Source organism: Mastigoproctus giganteus, chromosome 6 (genome assembly GCF_048544385.1).
Source record: "Mastigoproctus giganteus isolate SK-2022 chromosome 6, ASM4854438v1, whole genome shotgun sequence".
NCBI classification, from domain to species: domain Eukaryota; kingdom Metazoa; phylum Arthropoda; class Arachnida; order Uropygi; family Thelyphonidae; genus Mastigoproctus; species Mastigoproctus giganteus.
In genome coordinates this window covers 10,697,841-10,716,038 of record NC_143580.1, presented here as the reverse complement: position 1 = coordinate 10,716,038, position 18,198 = coordinate 10,697,841, and the positions used below count along the sequence as shown (strand labels likewise).

At 33.5% G+C, this 18,198-nt stretch overlaps 1 protein-coding gene across 1 annotated transcript in view; it reads left to right on the top strand.

The window, feature by feature from the left end:
- Positions 1 to 746: 746 nt before the first annotated feature.
- Positions 747 to 18,198, top strand: part of LOC150083907 (eEF1A lysine and N-terminal methyltransferase-like) — a 58,045-nt gene continuing 40,593 nt past the window's right edge. Inside the window, exons 1-3 of the mRNA XM_090375590.1 lie at positions 747 to 899; positions 6,730 to 6,958; positions 12,957 to 13,165. Coding sequence (XP_090231716.1) covers positions 808 to 899; positions 6,730 to 6,958; positions 12,957 to 13,165 — 530 coding nt within the window. The 5' untranslated portion in view covers positions 747 to 807. The remainder of the gene's footprint in view (positions 900 to 6,729; positions 6,959 to 12,956; positions 13,166 to 18,198) is intronic.

Genomic DNA, 18,198 nt, shown 5'->3' with positions numbered 1-18,198 from the left:
GAACCCGGGTCTTTTCCACTCGGTGCGGGTTGGACCGAGTGGGTTGGGCGGTGACGATACCACTGTGCTATGCGTAAAGACTATACAAGTCTTAGCCAAATTTTACAGGCATGAGGGCTTGAACCACGTTTGCTGTTGCACTCACGCTCGCCCTCGTGGGTAGCACAGTTCGTAGGATATCAATCTTCCCCACACCTTGTGAAAAAGACCTGAGTTCGTGTCCCGTCGATGACGGGAGGAATTTTTATGTGCCTTTTTCACAATGTGACAGAGTTGGTGGTCTCGGGTAGCATGGTTTTTTCTCCCGGAAACTCGTTTTTTTTCGTCCAGTAAAGATAAAATCGACTTCAGAACGCGCAATTTACAGACAATATACACGGATCGATATGGCTTTAGTCGCTGATGCTCTTAAAATCCCAACTACAACAACAACAACACTCTCGTCCCTGACTACTGGACTGCGTCAGGCTTTTTATTTTCTTTTATTGTAGTCTTATTTTATTTAATACATAAAGGTGGTTGTTATATTCAGAAAATTGTAAATCGAACTCAATTTTCTCACTTGGGTATACCTCCTCTGCATTTTCATTTATTATAAAAAAATAAATTAAAATAATTCTTATAAAGAGTGTTTACCTATGATAGGTGGATTTTCGTGCCCTCATTAATGCCTATGTTTGTAAATACAATATGGCTACCCACGTGGATGCAGAGGTTATTTTTTATTGACTACTTTTACGGTACTAGTACAGTAGGGACAGTTCCTATTTTCCGTTTTGAACAATTATTGAAATAAATTTTTTCGGAATGAATTTACTACCAAAAACTCGCTCGGAATTTGCCCAAGAAGAGTACTGGAATAAATTCTTCTCAAGAAGGGGACCTAAAGCTTTTGAATGGTAATGCTTTTCTCAAACTTACAGTAATCGTGTACCCCCTTTGAGAGTTTAGTCTTACCTGCGTACCCTTTCTCAGGCGAAGATAATTTGGGATAGTTTTAATAATACTATATTATCAGAACTAGAGCAAATACAGTACAATAAATGGCATTTATTTATTACTATATAAGTTATACATATAAAGAAATAATTAAAAAATGGAAGTAATAATAAAAATCAACAAACAATCTGACAGGACAGCGTAATATACATGGTGGATTCGTAGCAATTTGAAATAAAAGTACACATGTTAGTGAAGAAAGCACATTTTTAATGCTTACTATTTTGGTATTGAAATTGGTATTAAAATGTATACATTTAATTAAACTTCATTTAAATGTATACATTCACTGAGTAATAAATGATTACTCAAAATTTAACAAGGGTACTTTTTGAAAAGACTGCTTTCACTGGCATTCTAAAATTAACCGAGTCACTGTTCATACATACAACACTAGAGTTCGTTTGCAGAAAGGGAAGACAAAAAGCAGTAAAAAAAAAAAAAAAAAAAACGGCCCTAATTATCAAGTGATTACTCCCCACAGATGTCTGGTAAAATGCTTGGATCACTACAAGTAAACAACACACACAATGAGATAATACACATATACCAAATCAAAAGAGTGTAGTCTAATGAAATTAGATAGGGAAGAAAACCTGAAAAATCACTGATTATATAAATCTCATCTTTAGTGATTCAATAAACTGGAATTGTGATTCTAATAAGAGAAGGGTTTTACACTGCAGAATAGCATTAGAATTAGTAGAGGCATACGATGCAAGAAAGCAAGCTTATGCAGCATCAGCCAAAAAAAAAAAAAAAAAAACCACGCTTCCATTTCACCCTTCCATTCATTCCAAGTACCTGTCCACCTCAGCCTTAAATTTATTTAGGCTATCAGCTTCCACAACAAAGGATGGAAGTCTGTTCCACCAACCAACCATCCGCTGGCTAAAGGCAAACTTCCGCACGTCTATCCTACATCTGTCCTTCCTCAATTTGAATTTATGCCCTCTCAAATGATTATTCTGAGCAAGAGGAAGAATTCCATCAGCATTGACATGCTCAAACCATTCAAGGCTTTATACACCTCAATCAGATCACCTTGCAGGTGCCTAGTCTCCAGACACTGTAATTTGCAGAATTTAAGCCTTTCTTTGTAAGAGCAACCCTCTGATCCCTTCACTAATCTTGTTGCCCTTCTCTGTACTCGTTTCAACAGCTCTACATCCTTCTTAAAATGAGGCCTCCAGACCTGTATACAGTCTCAAGGTGTGGCCTGACCATTGCCTTATATAAGGGGATAATCACCTCATCCCTGCTAGAAAAATTCCTGTATATCATTGACAAGACACTATGAGCTACTCTTGCAGACCGTCTGCACTGCTCAGAGAACTTCATATCTGCCTGCACAATTATCCTCAGGTCCTTTTTTGTTCTCTACCACTGTCAGTGTTGTACCACAGAGTTGATACTCCACTCTGGGGTTGCTGCTTCCCATATGTAGTACTTTATATTTGTCAATGTTAAACTTCATTTGCCACCTCTCAGCCCATCTGCTCAACTTTTCTAGATCCTGTTGCAGCAGCATACTGTCATTAGTGTCCTTAACAACACTGCCAACCTTCATATCGTCTGCAAACTTGACATTAAGCTTGATATACCATCAATATCATTTATAAATACAGACAACAACAATGGACCCAATACTGAACCCTGAGGGACCCCACTAATTACATTAGTCCACGTTGAGCAGTGTCCATTGATTACCACTCTTTGTCTTCTCCCACTCAACCATCCCTTTATCCATAGCAGCAATTTGCCTCCAATTCCACAGTATAAAGGGTTCAAGTTTTCATTCAATAAAGTGGCAGATTCAATTAACAAATGATTCCTATAAGTGGAACCTGCTTTACTAAATTTTAATGAATTGTGTTCTGCAGTTAAAAAACTATGATAAAGTAGAATAAAAAAAATTGTGCAGTGTACCCATTTAAAACCCTTTTGTGTACCCCTGGAGGTATGCATATCACACTTTCAGAAACACTGCCATAAGGATTAGCACTTCCGTTTAGATCCTAAAAATCTTATTGATGTTTTTTTAGCTAATTATTTTTTAATAACTAGTTAGAAAAACTATTTTTCAAAATCACTGTCATCTAAGGTGATTAGAGTAATACAAAATAAAGTGATTGATTTTGTATCACTGTCATTAGTTTAAAAAATAATGATAAAGTAAAATCTGCTCACCTAACCCTGCATTGCATTGAGCTTGAAAAATTTTTGAAATCTCAACATAGCATAGTGTTACATGAATAGATTTTTAACTGCTGCATGTTTTGCTCCCTTCGTTTGTACACGTTTGAAATAAAGTAAAATAAAAATAAACATATACAGTGGACGTCACTTATTGCAAACAATTTGAGATACAGCTTAATTGATAAAACTAGCTGAAATATTCGGTTAAAATTCAGAGAAAGTCATCAATGAAAATGAGTGTCATAATGTTTCTGGAAATCAATACAAATAAAGAAAATATTAAAATCAAGAATTAGAAAAGGGTTAAGAATTTCTCTATTTCTTGAGTTTATTCAAACCACCTACTTCCACGACAACAGATGGAAGCCTGTTCCAACAATCAACCACCTGTTGGTTGAAGGCAAACTTCTGCACATCTATCATGCAACCATCCTTCTTCAACTTGAATTTATTCTCCCTCATGTGTAATCTTAGAAAGAGGAATGCCATGAACATTTAGCTTACTCAATCCATTCAAGGCCTTAAACACCTCAATTAGATCTCCCTGCAGGTGCCTAGTCTCCAGACACTGCAGTTTGCAGAACTGAAGCCATAGTATTGGTACTTTCTTTTATAGAGCATTGACAAATGAAGCAGCAGCAACTGGACATGCAGTGTGTCAGAGTTGCTTGTATTCTTTTGATCTTGTGAACTCCTCTGACCGTGTGGTCGTCCTGGAATATAAACAGAAAATTTATTTATTTATTTTATTTTTAAAAAATCAGGATGTTACATAATCACTTCCACTGTTCTGGTATAAACTGCAGTAAGGCAAAAAAAAGCAATAACATAAATCAAAACACTGATCACAATAAAAAATGTTTTTTTTTTTGTGTGCATTCAAATAGAAATCATAAAAGTGATAACATCATACGAATAATCACATTAAGTAGTTTGCACTGCATGTATATATGTATAGTTGTGTGTGTATGTATATATATAGACACAACCATGCACATATACACACATAAACAAAAGGTTATATGAACCTTTGAGCTCTAATACTGTGTATGGGTTGAGGGTTAAGAAGTTGTTGAGTCTTAATTTCTGCAGATGTTGTTTTCAAAAAATGAATAAGAATGAAAGTTTTTCCAAAGAACAAAAGTAAAAGATAAATGAAGAAGAAAAGTTTTGTGAGTTTCTAGTTTTAACTGGAATGGAATGTGAACTATTTAATGCACATGTTTGAATTATTTTGGAAGAAAGAGGTCATGTTTTTTTCTTCCTTATTGTGTTGTAAAAAGCTAATTCAGAACAATAGTGGTTAGGAAAATATCTGTGGAAAAAGGTGTGTAGCAGAAACTGAACATCTGCATGTTAGGAAAGTAGATTGATTTTGTAAGACAGAAATGAAAAATTAATCTAGCTGCTCTTTTTGTAGATAGGGGTTTTGAGTTTTGAGTTGATAGGGGTTTTGATGTGGTTCCAGAGGAACCACATCAGATGTAAAAAAAGTATTTACCATTAGAGTGGAATTTTGATTTGAACAAACTGTTAAAAAAAAAATAACGCAAAGTGAAATCCTAGTTTTTTTGATACAGAAGAAAGAGTATCCATGATATGTTTATATCAAGAGAGGTTGGAAATCAAAGTTATCCCCAGAAAAGATGTGTGTTCTTTCCTAGAAACCTGAGTATTGTTGAATATGAGCCTGGAGTAGAAAATTCTTTTTTTGCAAGAAATGACATGGGACTGGTAGTTAACTTAATTTTCTTTTTCCTAAGATTTACCTAGAGATCAACATTTTAGAACTAGTAGTTGATATTCAAGAAGTTGTGGTTGTTTGTACAAAGTAGGATTTATTGAACTGGAAAGTGGAATGTACTGTGCAGAACTATCAGCAAAACTTTGGATAAGATTTTCAGTTAAGAAGGCCATTAATATATAGGAGAAAAAGTGTGCATGAAAGGACTGAGGACTTTACATCATAGAGAGTTCTTTATTCCTGTCCATGGCCTTTGCCAAAGATCTTTCATAGTCTGTCTTAATCTCTGGGTGTTTTCCATATCAAGCCACTGTATTCACTTCTTTCCAGTGACTCTTTCACTTGAAGGTTTCTGATGTTTGTCTTTAGTTTGGACAAGTCAAGAATATTACCTTGTTTTTTTGCTTCCTTATTATGTTGTAAAAAGCATTCATCCTGCTGATCCAGAGAAATGTGGCTATTTATCAAGGAGGAAACCTGCAAAGACCAGTCATTTTTGAAATTAAACTCTCATAATCATACATTTAGATCTTGCGCACTGAAATTTGCCATAGATACATGTATCATCATACACAATTTCCCAGTCTCTTACACATCGGGCACCTCCGTGGGCAGGAGCAGCAGTGCGTAGCAAACGCTTCTTGATTAGACCGGGATTCGAGCCGTGACCGCCAAATACGGAGGATGCGGAAAGGTCAGGGAATGACCACCGCATATCCCAGAGCAATATGGCCTTAGTTGCTAATGCTCCTAAAAACCAAATAACAACAACAAACAAATAACAAAACTGTTACACATCCTGCTCACATTTTTGCCTTCCCAGTGCTAACAATATATGACTTACTTAGCACTGTCATGACAGTTCTTAACCATTGGATAATCTCTTGTTGAACTTAAATGCTTCTTTACCAAGAGCATAATCTTTCTTTCCATCTTTCAAGACTATTCTTCCAGTATGTTAATACATTTAACTATCCCAGTGAAGTTGAAAATTATGCCTTTGTAACAGAAATTTATATACCAGTGTTTGATGGCTGACAGAGCCAAGTCAATTCTGCATCACTGTAATCTTGGCGATGCAGAATTTCCCACTGGAATCACAAATATGCTTTTTACACGTTCAGCTATATAGAGATATGCATTATGAGGCGTGCACCCAGGATCTGTGTTTGGGGATGGTGGACAGGGCAGATGACCATAGTTGATCAATTTATTTTATATTATATATATATATATATATATATATATTTTTTTTTTTTTTTTTTTGAGGGAGATGCTGGAACCTGGCAGCTCCACTCTTGGGTACCCACCTGTGCATTGCCATGCAGAAATTACAATCCAGATGTCTTGTATATTTGAGCTTTTAATTTTTCTAGTATCAAGGATAGTTGGTCATTCTTAGCAGGAACATTTATCAACTAGAGATCAATTTCAGCATGCATTTGTTTCATCGAAATTAAACAACTGTACTTCTGCATACACTCTTTTAATTGCATCACTGATTTAAGACAGCTGCAAAACATGACCAAAATTCGGTCAGTGCAACTATTATTGTAATGTACAAAAATATTCTCACTTTCCTTAAATAATGCATTTAGCGAGTTGGCATCTTTTCTGTAGTGACAAAAAAAAAAAACAGTGCCATTACTCAATGTTCCCTCCTTTTATATTTTTTCATATGCATATCCTCCTATGTCATATCACTGTAGCTCATCATTATTTTGAAAATTACTTATTTTAGAGAACATTTATGTTAATTATTTAGGCGCGGTCTTTATTTCTTTTAGGTATGGAGAATATCCTCAGCTTTGCAGTTTGCTGACCAAATATATACGTGTTTTAGATAAGATTCTTGTTGTGGGTTGTGGAAACTCAAGCCTCAGTGCAGATATGTATGATGTTGGCTATCATAACAATATAAATATTGACATTAGTGAGGTTGTAATTAGGCAAATGGCAGACAAATATACCAGTGAACGCCCTGGACTAAGTTTCATAAAAATGGATCTTCTTCAGGTAAATATGCTTAAATTTTTTACTTTTTTTCTAAGTATTACAAATTTGCAAGTTTATTATTTACTAGACTAAGCAAGTTGTTAGGCATTAATTTTTTTAAAACATGTACTTATTGTCTATTTATTTTTTAATTAATTATTTGTTCCTTTTTTTTTATCTACAAAATGCAAAAAATAAGAAAGTCAGTCAGTCAGAAATAACAAAAAAAAAAACCAAAAAAAATCGAAGTTTATGAGGATTTTATGATTTTAATGTTTTTCTTATTAAAAAGGGTAATAATGCCATTTTTATTTTTATTTGCTTTTCTTAAATTGAAAATGGCCCTTCGGTGAACATTCCATCTACAGATCTTTTCAATCATTGAATATCTTGAGACCTCTATGGGACCTTGAGACCATTGAAAATTACTTAAATTTGCCCAGATAATTAACTATCCAGTTAGTAATTGATGATTAGGGACAATAGTAATTGATTAAAACTCAATTAATTATTAATGTTAATTAATAATTAACTGAGTTTTAATCAATTAATAATAATTATTTAATCGTTTAATAATACTAAACTTTGTTAAAAACTTTGCAAAAAAGAGGCCTCCATAGTAGGCCTCTGTGGTCAGGAGCGAGTTTTTTTTTTTTTTTTTTTTTTTTTTGATTTGGTAGTTGTTGGCGCATCGGCTTCTGTGGCCATATTGCACCTCCCAAGGTTTTTGCAGTACTTTGATCCAAGCCCGAGGCGGGAATCGAACCCGCGACCTTTGGGTTGCCGGGCAGGTACTTTACCCACTCGGCTAGCCCGGTCGGCCAGGAGCGAGTATGCAGTAGCACACACTCTTTGAGTAGACTGGGGTTCAAACCTCTGACTGCTAAATTCTGTCGATCTGCCAACCCGCACTTGACCAATATGTCAGATTATGATCCATTCCCTTAACATGAATCGTTGCTCCTGCAGTGGATTGATAATGACTGCAGTTTACCTTTTACCTTTTTTTGCTAAAAATTAATAAGCTTCCTTTCTTGCATTGTTTGCCACTATTAATACTAATACTAAAGGCAATCTGAAGAAGAATGCATTGCTCTGGCCTGAAAATTGAAACCTAAAACCTGAAAGAAAATCACATATCAATAACTTGATCATAACCTAAGGAAAGTTCCGGAAAATTTTTATTGAGGTGCTGACAGGACTTAATATTAATATCAGTATTAAAATGGCAGAACAACACAAGTAAGGAAAACTGATGTAGAATCTGCCATCAAAAAAGATAAATAATTAAACTAATAAAAAATATATATATATTTATTTATTAAATTTAAAAAAATACATGCAGTGCCTCATCATACTACCATTTCACATATGTCCAGTTATCATATATTTATCAATAAGTACACCACATTTTACTACCATCCATCTGCATGTTCATACTTACTATCTCCAAATACATACATCTCTTTGCTGTGAGAACAAGTGGTAACTGGTCAGTAAAATTAAAAATTTCATTTAGAATTTTACATTTAAAAGTTTTCATAGTATTAGTGTTTATTGTTACATACATATTGCCTCTTCATTTAATATTGTTATTTTCTATTTAAATGTTGTATGTAAAAGTGTTTTAGTATTTTAGTATTGCTTATTATTATTATCTATGTTTTATTGTATCTAAAAGTGTTAATGTTTCTATAGTTTCTGCACCATTAATTGTTATGATCCATCTGCAATTTTTAATCATAATCAGTGATGACCTATATGTATAATTTTTTATATGAAAACTGTTATTAATAGTAATATCAAGGTCCCATAACCCAAATATATGATACACCATCAGGCATCTCTCATATTGTGGAGTTATACTTCATAACTGTTTTGCCATCATTGCATCACTCGGGTACCTACCCACCCACCGAAGAAGGGCCAAATAGCCCTGAAACGGTGCCGTCTGGGTGGTGGTATCCATCTGAGAATAAGTAACATTAGTCTTCTCCTTAGGTGAAGCGTTACTTATTCGAAGTAGTGCAATATCATGGCAACTCGTTGTGAAGGTATTCACAATATGAGATATAACTTAAAACGATGCCGTTTTATTAATAATCTGATTTATTCAGATATAGCTATGTATTCCTGATGCATTTGCACTATATTTATACATAGAAAACTGTTATTATAAACAAGGCAGAAGGCTATGAATATAACAGCCAGATGTTGTAACTTATGTTTTAGCCATTCCTGAATTAATGTGATGGTGAAAACAAAGAATGAGAATAATGTGGACATCTTCAAGGGGCAATCAACATTCAACAGTTTGCATATATATATATATTGCCATTTGACTTTTAACTATTTCACGAGGGAGTTCCTGGAAAATTCACATTGGCTCATGCAGATGAGTTCCTTGAATCTGTGTGGACCTGTGGTTCAGTGAATTTTCTACATAAATGAGAGCTTACATATGCTCAGTTTTTCCTACGTTCTATTAATATTTTAGAAATAAACAAGCAGTTACCTTTTATTCAGTCAGTAGGATTTCTTCTTTACCAATTCTCCTTATGCGAATAAATTACAAAATGATATGTTAAAACAATATTACATAATGTAAAATAATTTAAACCTCATAATGTGTTCCTCACTATTGACACATGGGCAGTCCAACATCCCAGGATCACAGTGGTGAACCCCAACCCAACCTCAGAAATATCAAACCCCCCAATGTCTTAGTGAAGGAAGACATTTTGTCATAAATGCGAATTTGAAATACGAATGAAATAATATTAAAATGAGATAAAAGTATGATAAAACAATGAATTTAAATATCCACTAAAATTTCCTCCCTTTATTTCATCTGTATTATGAGTAGGGAACTTTTATCTCATTTTAATAGTTTTTCATTCGTATTTCAAATTCGTGTTTATGACAAAATGTCTTCCTTCACTAAAGGTTGCACGGGGGATTTGATATTTCTGGGGTCGGGTTGGGGTTCACCACTGTGATCCTGGGATATTGCATTGTGATCCTGGGATGTTTTAAATTATGTAATATTGTTTTAACGTATCATTTCGTAATTTATTCGCATAAGGAGAATTGGTAAAGAAGAAATCCTACTGAGTGAATAAAAGGTAACTCCTTGTTTATTTCTAAAAGTGAATTTTCTGAACACAGGTAAGATTATGAGTTGTATTGGTTGCGGACTCTGTAGAGTTAGTTCCTTGTAGATTTTTTGGAGTTTAGTAAAAATGAACAGTTTTTATGTAAAACTTTTTAAATATTAATGTGTTCTTATTTTGACTTTATTGTCCAATATTAGAGTGAAATTATTATCAAAAATCAAATCGGAATTTAAAAAAAATTCATAGTAAGAAATTATGAAAAATAAAAGTAAGCTTGTTGTTAATTTTTGTTTTTCAATGTTGCAATATTCTCTTCATCTATTTACATATCACATGATTCAGTTTTATCAACTTGTAGATCAGAAATCTAGAGAATTTATTCACTTTTGGCCTTTGTAATTGGCCATGTAATAAATTTTTGGACAGCCTCTGCTAACATGTAGTCCGTTTCTGTTTTCTTACTGCCTCTAATATAAACTACATTTGTGATTATTTGGAAACACTTAAGATAGTGTAACATCTATTTGAAGATTTCTAGATAATTCACACATTATGTGGAATGACCTTGAAATGTCTATATATATATATATATATATATATATATATACACACATATGTGTATAGAAATATCTATATATATATATATATACACACATATGTGTATAGAAATATCTATATATATATATATACACACATATGTGTATAGAAATATCTATATATATATATATATATAATTATGAATAAAAATTAAAATTAAGTAAAGAAAGAAAATGGATTTGAATTTGAATAGAGATAAAATGGAATATCAATAATATGAATTATGGATCAGGGACACTGCAAGAGCAAAGGTACCCTACAACCATAATGTATATATAGAAAATTATTTTAATGTTATGTGCAAATCTTTAATTTAACTTATGCTAATAATGAAAATACCGTGTACCCTGGGAGCGATGTATGTTGAATAAAGGGGGGGAAGAACGGAAAAGAGTAACGTTATAAACAAAGTGCGAATTTTGAAAAATGTAAAATTGAAAGATACTGCAATGCTATTTCTACTTTGGTCGTTCTTTTCAATAATCTGCTATTTCTATTTTCGTTCTTTTCAAATTTTACATTTTTCAAAATTCGCACTTTGTTTATAACGTTACTCTTTTCCGTTCTTCCCCCCCTTTATTCAACATACATCGCTCCCAGGGTACACGGTATTTTCATTATTAGCATAAGTTAAATTAAAGATTTGCACATAACATTAAAATAATTTTCTATATATATATATATACACACATATATGTATAGAAATGTCTATATTTATATATATGTGTGTGTATATACTCCACACAGTCCATATATGAAAATGATATTATTAGTATCTATTTGCAAAAGAGTTAAAATAAATCTCATAATCAACAAGTAGATATATATCGCAGGTATAATGACATGTTCAAGTGTTGAAAATACCACTACTGTCTTCTAACACTGGTATTTTTCTATAAATAAAAAGCCAGTCACATGTGAAACTTTTAGAAACCTTTCATAGAAGATCATTCACCCCATCAAAAGGATTCTCCATGGCAATAAAATGGTTTTGAACCCAGACCTCTCCATCGTATTATAGCCTTAGTTGCTAATGCGCCAATAAAACCTAAACCAAACCCAGACCTTTTCTCATTTGGAGAGTTCTGGGTTCAAAGACTGTAATATAACGGATGAATTTCTAAAGTTCTCTATAGTTGGGGGTGCAGTTAGCCAATCTTGGCTAACTACACCCCCAGAATAACCCATTGAAGGAACCCTACTTCACATTTTTAAAACTATTTTTCATATTGTGGGAAAACGTCATAGAATTTGATTGTGCAAAGAGAAAAATGTATAGTACTCATTCTGCTCCACTGAAAGTTGCCAGTTTATTCTTTACGTTATGTGTGCCTCCAGCTATTGAAAAATCTTACATCTACTATATGCCAATAAAAACATCACAATTACATATTTCATTCAATGTTTGGTATGTTTTATTGTGTTTAAAGTGTACAAAGTTATAGGCTTATAAAATTGGAAGCCACTTTTGAATTACTCTATATTTTTATATACAAGATATATTTTTATGCATCAGAAGAAGCAACAAGTATCTCATATTGAAGGGCATAATAAAATGAATTTTCTAGTGCCCAGAATTTTACAATTCTAATAAGAACCTGCAGATGAGGTCAAATGCCTTACCACAAGTTTTAATGACTATCAGTTGTATATATAGGGAAGATTTTGGAACTAGATTTAAGTATTTTATAATAAAGTAGAATTAAATGTATGGATCATGATCTTTTATTTATTTTGTGTTCTGTAAATAAATATGTGCAGAACTGTAGAAAATATATATTCACAGTCTACCTCTTTTAAATACAAATATTAATTTATTGAGGGATAAATATCAAATTAGCGGAAATACTGATTTATTCAGTTGAAACACATCATTTTAAATAATAATAATAATGATTGAGCTGGGACACAAAAGGATTATAAAGTTTCTTAAGTTTTCAGTCTGCTCTAATTATGAAGATTAAAAATATGATATTCATGTAATAAATTTTTTAGAAGCTACCCACGGTGACCTAGTTGAGCAGTGAAGTGACAGGACATTGATATAGTAATTGTCAGATGTGTTATTATTATTATTAGCCATATGGTGCAAGGAAGCCTGAGGGTTACCCTGAATGAGAGAGAGAGAGAATGATGATATCCAGCTCAGGACCCCGGGTGTGCCAAGCCCATGAGTCCCTGGGACTATGTAGTTAAATGATTATTGCATAAACTGTTTTATTTTTTCCATTATAAAAGAATATAAATTTTATATGAAAAATTTTATATATCACTGAAAAACTTTTTTTCTTTTTCTTTTTTGTCAGATGACTTTTGAAGATGGTGAGTTTAGTGTAGTGTTAGATAAAGGGACTTTAGATGCATTAATGTCTGATAATTCAGAAGATTCAAACAAGAAAGTTGATCAGGTGTTCATTGAAATTTGGCGTGTGCTTCGGCTAGGAGGACGCTATATCTGTGTATCGTTATTACAAGACTATATTCTGCACAAGCTAGTAACTTGGTTTCTTAACGAGTGTGTATTCTTTTTTCATATTGAGGTTAATAGTTAATGTTTAAATATTGTTATTGTAACTGTTAAATTAAGATAATTGTATACTCATGCTTCTCTTTAGTTTTTACATCAGATTCCACTATTGAAGTATTATTATTATTTATTTATTTATTTATGAATAAATAAATAAATGGAGTGGCATGAAATATTTATACATAAGTTCTATACACAAATTGAAGCATTCTTTGTATTTTCATCATGTGTTATATAACTGCTATATTCTTCTCCATTGTACATATATACACTATATATATATATGTATATATATGTTTTTTTTTTTTTTTTTTTTTTTTTAATTATGGTTGATACATTGTAAGGGTTAGCCCTCGAAAAAGTCCCTTGCAATGTATCTGATTGCCATAACTAACATTTTAATGGTATTTTTATATATTTTTATTGCTTATGTCATGGCATAGATTGATTTTTTCCAGGTCACGTTGGGTACTCACCATGGTTTATGGTTTACCTGATAAGCTAGTATATCATATTTTATTTTTAAAAAAACTCTAACCATTATTAACTTAACTCATATGTATATATATGTATACATATACATAGTTGAGCGCCAGTTATCCAGAATAATTGATGTCAGACCTCTTCCGGATAATTTTTCCGGTAAGATTAAATTTATTTAATCTTACCTTACGATTAAATTAAATAATATTAATTAAATCAAAATTTAGAAACCAATCTCGGAAAACAGAAACATCCATCCAGGCATTTTTATGATTTTTATACCGAACAGGAAAATTAGAAAGATTTTTAAATGCTCTCAATTTTTTCAACTTACCGATAATGAGCATGGACAATCTGTGCATCCCAGTAGCATTTGCAGACATAGCAATTTTAACTCGCTCTTTTCTCATCTTAAAACCTGTTGCTGGCATTTCTCTTTTAGTGGCTGGGTTTTTCTCGGTAATGATTTCCAATAAGTCCTCATCAACATTATAAACATTTTCTTTCTCATAATTTGCTATAACTGAAGCAAACTTACTTTTCAAAGGACACCGCTACCAATTCGTCTGCAGAAAGTTTCTCACCTTGAATATCTAGTTCACGTATACTGTGTCTCAGTTTAAAGTTTTTCAGCCAGCCTGTGCTTGCCTTAAAATCTTCATTACCTCTTAATTTTCGATTAAAACCCAATGCTTTTTTGCACAACATTGGGCCAGACACTGGTTCACATAAACTTCGCTCTGAAGAAAACAAAAAAATAAAGTGAGTGCACTTTCTAAAGCGGTATTTTTAGGTTTCAAACATCATCTTTTTCCTGCTAGTCCTCCTTCACTATCCATAATTGACACAAATTCTGTTGTAGCATTGGAATTTTTCTTGATGTCGTAAATTGTTGAAGTCCTCCCATTAAACTCTTTGGAGAGATTTTCTAAATTTTCCCCTTTTCTAATTCTATTAATAATTTCCATTTTTTGTTGCAATGTTAAAACTATGCATTTTCTTTTCATTCACATTTTACTGTAAAAAATTGAGAAAAATATAAATCGCACAGTTTCAGGCTGATATTATTCTTGCCGAATCTGGAGCTAAACTAATCTGAAATTCATTCATGCTTTCTGAGAAAACCCAGTAGTCTTTGTGATATTTTTCTAAAGCAAATTTTTTTAGGTCACATAGAATTCTAGAGGTCACAACCATAAAGCAAAATCAATTTGCAGTTTTCAGTTTATTGGGCTTTTTGTTTGTACAATCTGCTATAAGCAGGTAGTAAACTTGATCTTTCGCTTATTATAATCAAAATTCAATTTGCAAATGTGATCACTATAACCAGAGCTTACTGTACTACCGTTAATAAAAAAAGAAGAAAGATCAGTCTTTCAAATTATTCCAGATAACTGATGTTCTGGATAACTGACTTCCAAATAACCGATGTTTTACTGTATATATATGTGTTATATCTTCATTAAATTCATATACTAGATATTGTCTAATTAAGCATGAAATCAAATTAAGCATAAATCTGTGTTAATTATGAATAATATGCCTATAAGTTTCATTATGTACCATATGAATATAACTATTAGAGCTACAGTGAATAATTAGCATCATAACATTAATCCAGATAATAGGGTCATTGAAAACATTTGGCACTCTCTTGATTATCTTGCCATGTATTTGCACTACACTGTAACCTAAATATTCATAAAGCTGCACAATCCCACACTAACCGTAATTAAAATTATAAATAGTGTTATGTTATATTAAAATAATGATGTAAATAAATGAAATAAATAGAATGATATAATTCCGCCGGATAAAACTGATAAAAAGGTAACTTTCTGTACAATAAAATATGAAATTTTAAACTGCAAAGAATAATTTACAATAAAACAATGTAGATAAAACACAGGATGATAAAAGCGCTAAAACACCGTAGCTTTCAGAGGCATCCGCCTCCTTTCTCAACAGTGAGGTTTATCATACAGCACATCCTTAAATATCAGCAGGCTCACGGTTCTCAGCACGTGTTTCTACAAGAGCATGGGCAGTATTCTCCCCATGTGCACTGGAACCGGAAATGGCTTGGGAGCGTGCCAGGTGTAACCGCTCATCCCGTCCAAGAACCACAGCCTCGAAGAGGGGATGAATGCGAATTGCCCTGTCTCTATTAATGGTATTGCTCTTAGAGATACAAATCTGCAAGCTCTCGAGCCATTTGCGGTCCCAAAATCTATGTTCCTGGTCAACGATAACAGCTTTGTCTGGGAAGATTTGATGGTGCTCCTCCAAAAAATGTTTTGCAACAGCAGACTTCCCATAATCCGCGATCTTTATCGCGTTCATATGCTCCCGCAGACGATCTTTAAACCAACGTTTTGTTTCACCAACATAAACATTCCCCACAATCCGGGCACCTGATCTCATACACGACCCCACTTGTAAATTCCTTTGGTATGGGGTCTTTGACCTTTGACACAACTGTGTGCAACCTCCACCCTGGAAGCTGCACACAACGTGTCTGGCAATCTCGCAATACCCGAGCTATATGCTCAGTTAAGCCTGGATAGTAGGGAATGTGTGCGGTGGCAACTGGTGTAAACAGTTCTCTTCTTCCGTGCTCCGCTTCTTGGATATATTTATCTATGATCCTCTGGGGGGTAGCCGCATTTTCTGAGATCTGCTGTGACACGTTTAATTTCTTCTTTTCTATCCTTGGAGATGCTGCAATGGGACCCAGCCCTATTCAACAATACCCTAATAACACCATTTTTATGATGGTTGGTTTGTGCCGTATTGTAATATGTATATTGAATGTGTGTAAACCGGCACATGGGTTTCCTATATACATTGGTTTTCACCCTAGGGCCTTCCCTATGTACCAACACATCAAGGAAAGGGAGGGTACTCTCTACTTCCACCTCCGAGGTAAACAATAAAGGGGGAGAAGCTATTAAGGAAACCAAGCACCTCATCCTCTCTCCCCTTCCGAATAATTGTAAATGTATCGTCGACGTATCGTTTCCATCGAAACAAAACATCAGTTTATAGATCATTTGGGAGCATATGAACGCGATAAAGACCGCGGATTATGGGAAGTCTGCTCTGGCAGAACATTTTTGGGAGTAGCACCATCAATTCTCCCCAGACAAAGCTGTTATCATCGACCCGGGCACATAGATTTTGAGACCGCAAATGGCCCTAGAGCTTGCGGATTTGTTCCTCTGAGAGCAATACCATTAATAGAGACAGGGGAATTCACATTCATCCCCTCTTCGAGGCGGTGGTTCTTGGACGGGATGAGCAGTTCCACCTGGCATGCTCCCGAGCCATTTCCGGTTCCAGTGCACATGGGGAGAATACTGCCCATGCTCTTGTAGAAACACGTCCTGAGAACCGTGAGCCTGCTGATATTTATGGATGTACCTTATGATAAACCTCACTGTTGAGAAAGGAGGCGGATGCCTCTGAAAGCTACGGTGTTTTAGCGCTTTTATCATCCTGTGTTTTATCTACATTATCTTATTGTAAATTATTCTTTGCAGTTTAAAATTTCATATTTTATTGTACAGAAAGTTACCTTTTTATCAGTTTTATCTGGCGGAATTATATCATTCTATTTATTTCATATATTTACATCATTATTTTAATATAACATAACATAACACTATTTATACTTTTAATTACGGTTGGTGTAGGATTGTGCAGTTTTATGAATATGAATATTCCCAACCCCAGAGGCCTATTTGAAGACTGTAACCTAAAATTGCACTAAAAATTGTGAATTATAAAAATATGTTTTCAAATTTTTAGTGAACACCTTTCTGGATTTGTACTATAGCAACTTCAAAGATTATTATATTTGGCAACACTATTGATTAGTTTTCTCTTAAGTTCCCTTAATTTTATTGCAATCAGATAGGATTTATTATATGACTGCACTGTCCTGGTTATACAAAAAATGTGCACTAAAAATTGTTCGTTGCATAAATGCATTTTTAGAAATTAGCAGATACTTTTTTACATTAATAACTTGCAGCCTTAAAGATTATCATATCACTTATGTTCTTATGGCATCTAGCTATATAACCATAAACTATGATTCTTTGCACTGAGACATAGACTGGTGTCTGAATGCACTGTAACCTTTGTACATCCACTACATTCAAAAATTGTGAATATACAAAATAAAAATTGGTTGGAAGGATGTAAATAGGTTGTTTTTCTGATCTGTTGAAGGCTGTTATACTGTAGAAAGGTTTTACCAGTCTTTCCTAGTTGATAACATTTAATAGCATTAGTTTTAACTTTTGAATCATGATAAATTGCATTGTTAGTATTATATTACAACTAGAAATAGTTTAATAGTATTAATGTTAATAATTGTATTGATAGCATTAGCATTAGTAGAGGCATATGATGCAAGAAAGCAAGCTTATTCAGCATCAGCCAAAAAAAAAAAAAAAAAAAAACACCACTCCCATTTCACCCCTCCGTTCGCTCGAAATACCTGTCCAGTTGAGCCTTAAATTTGTTTAGGC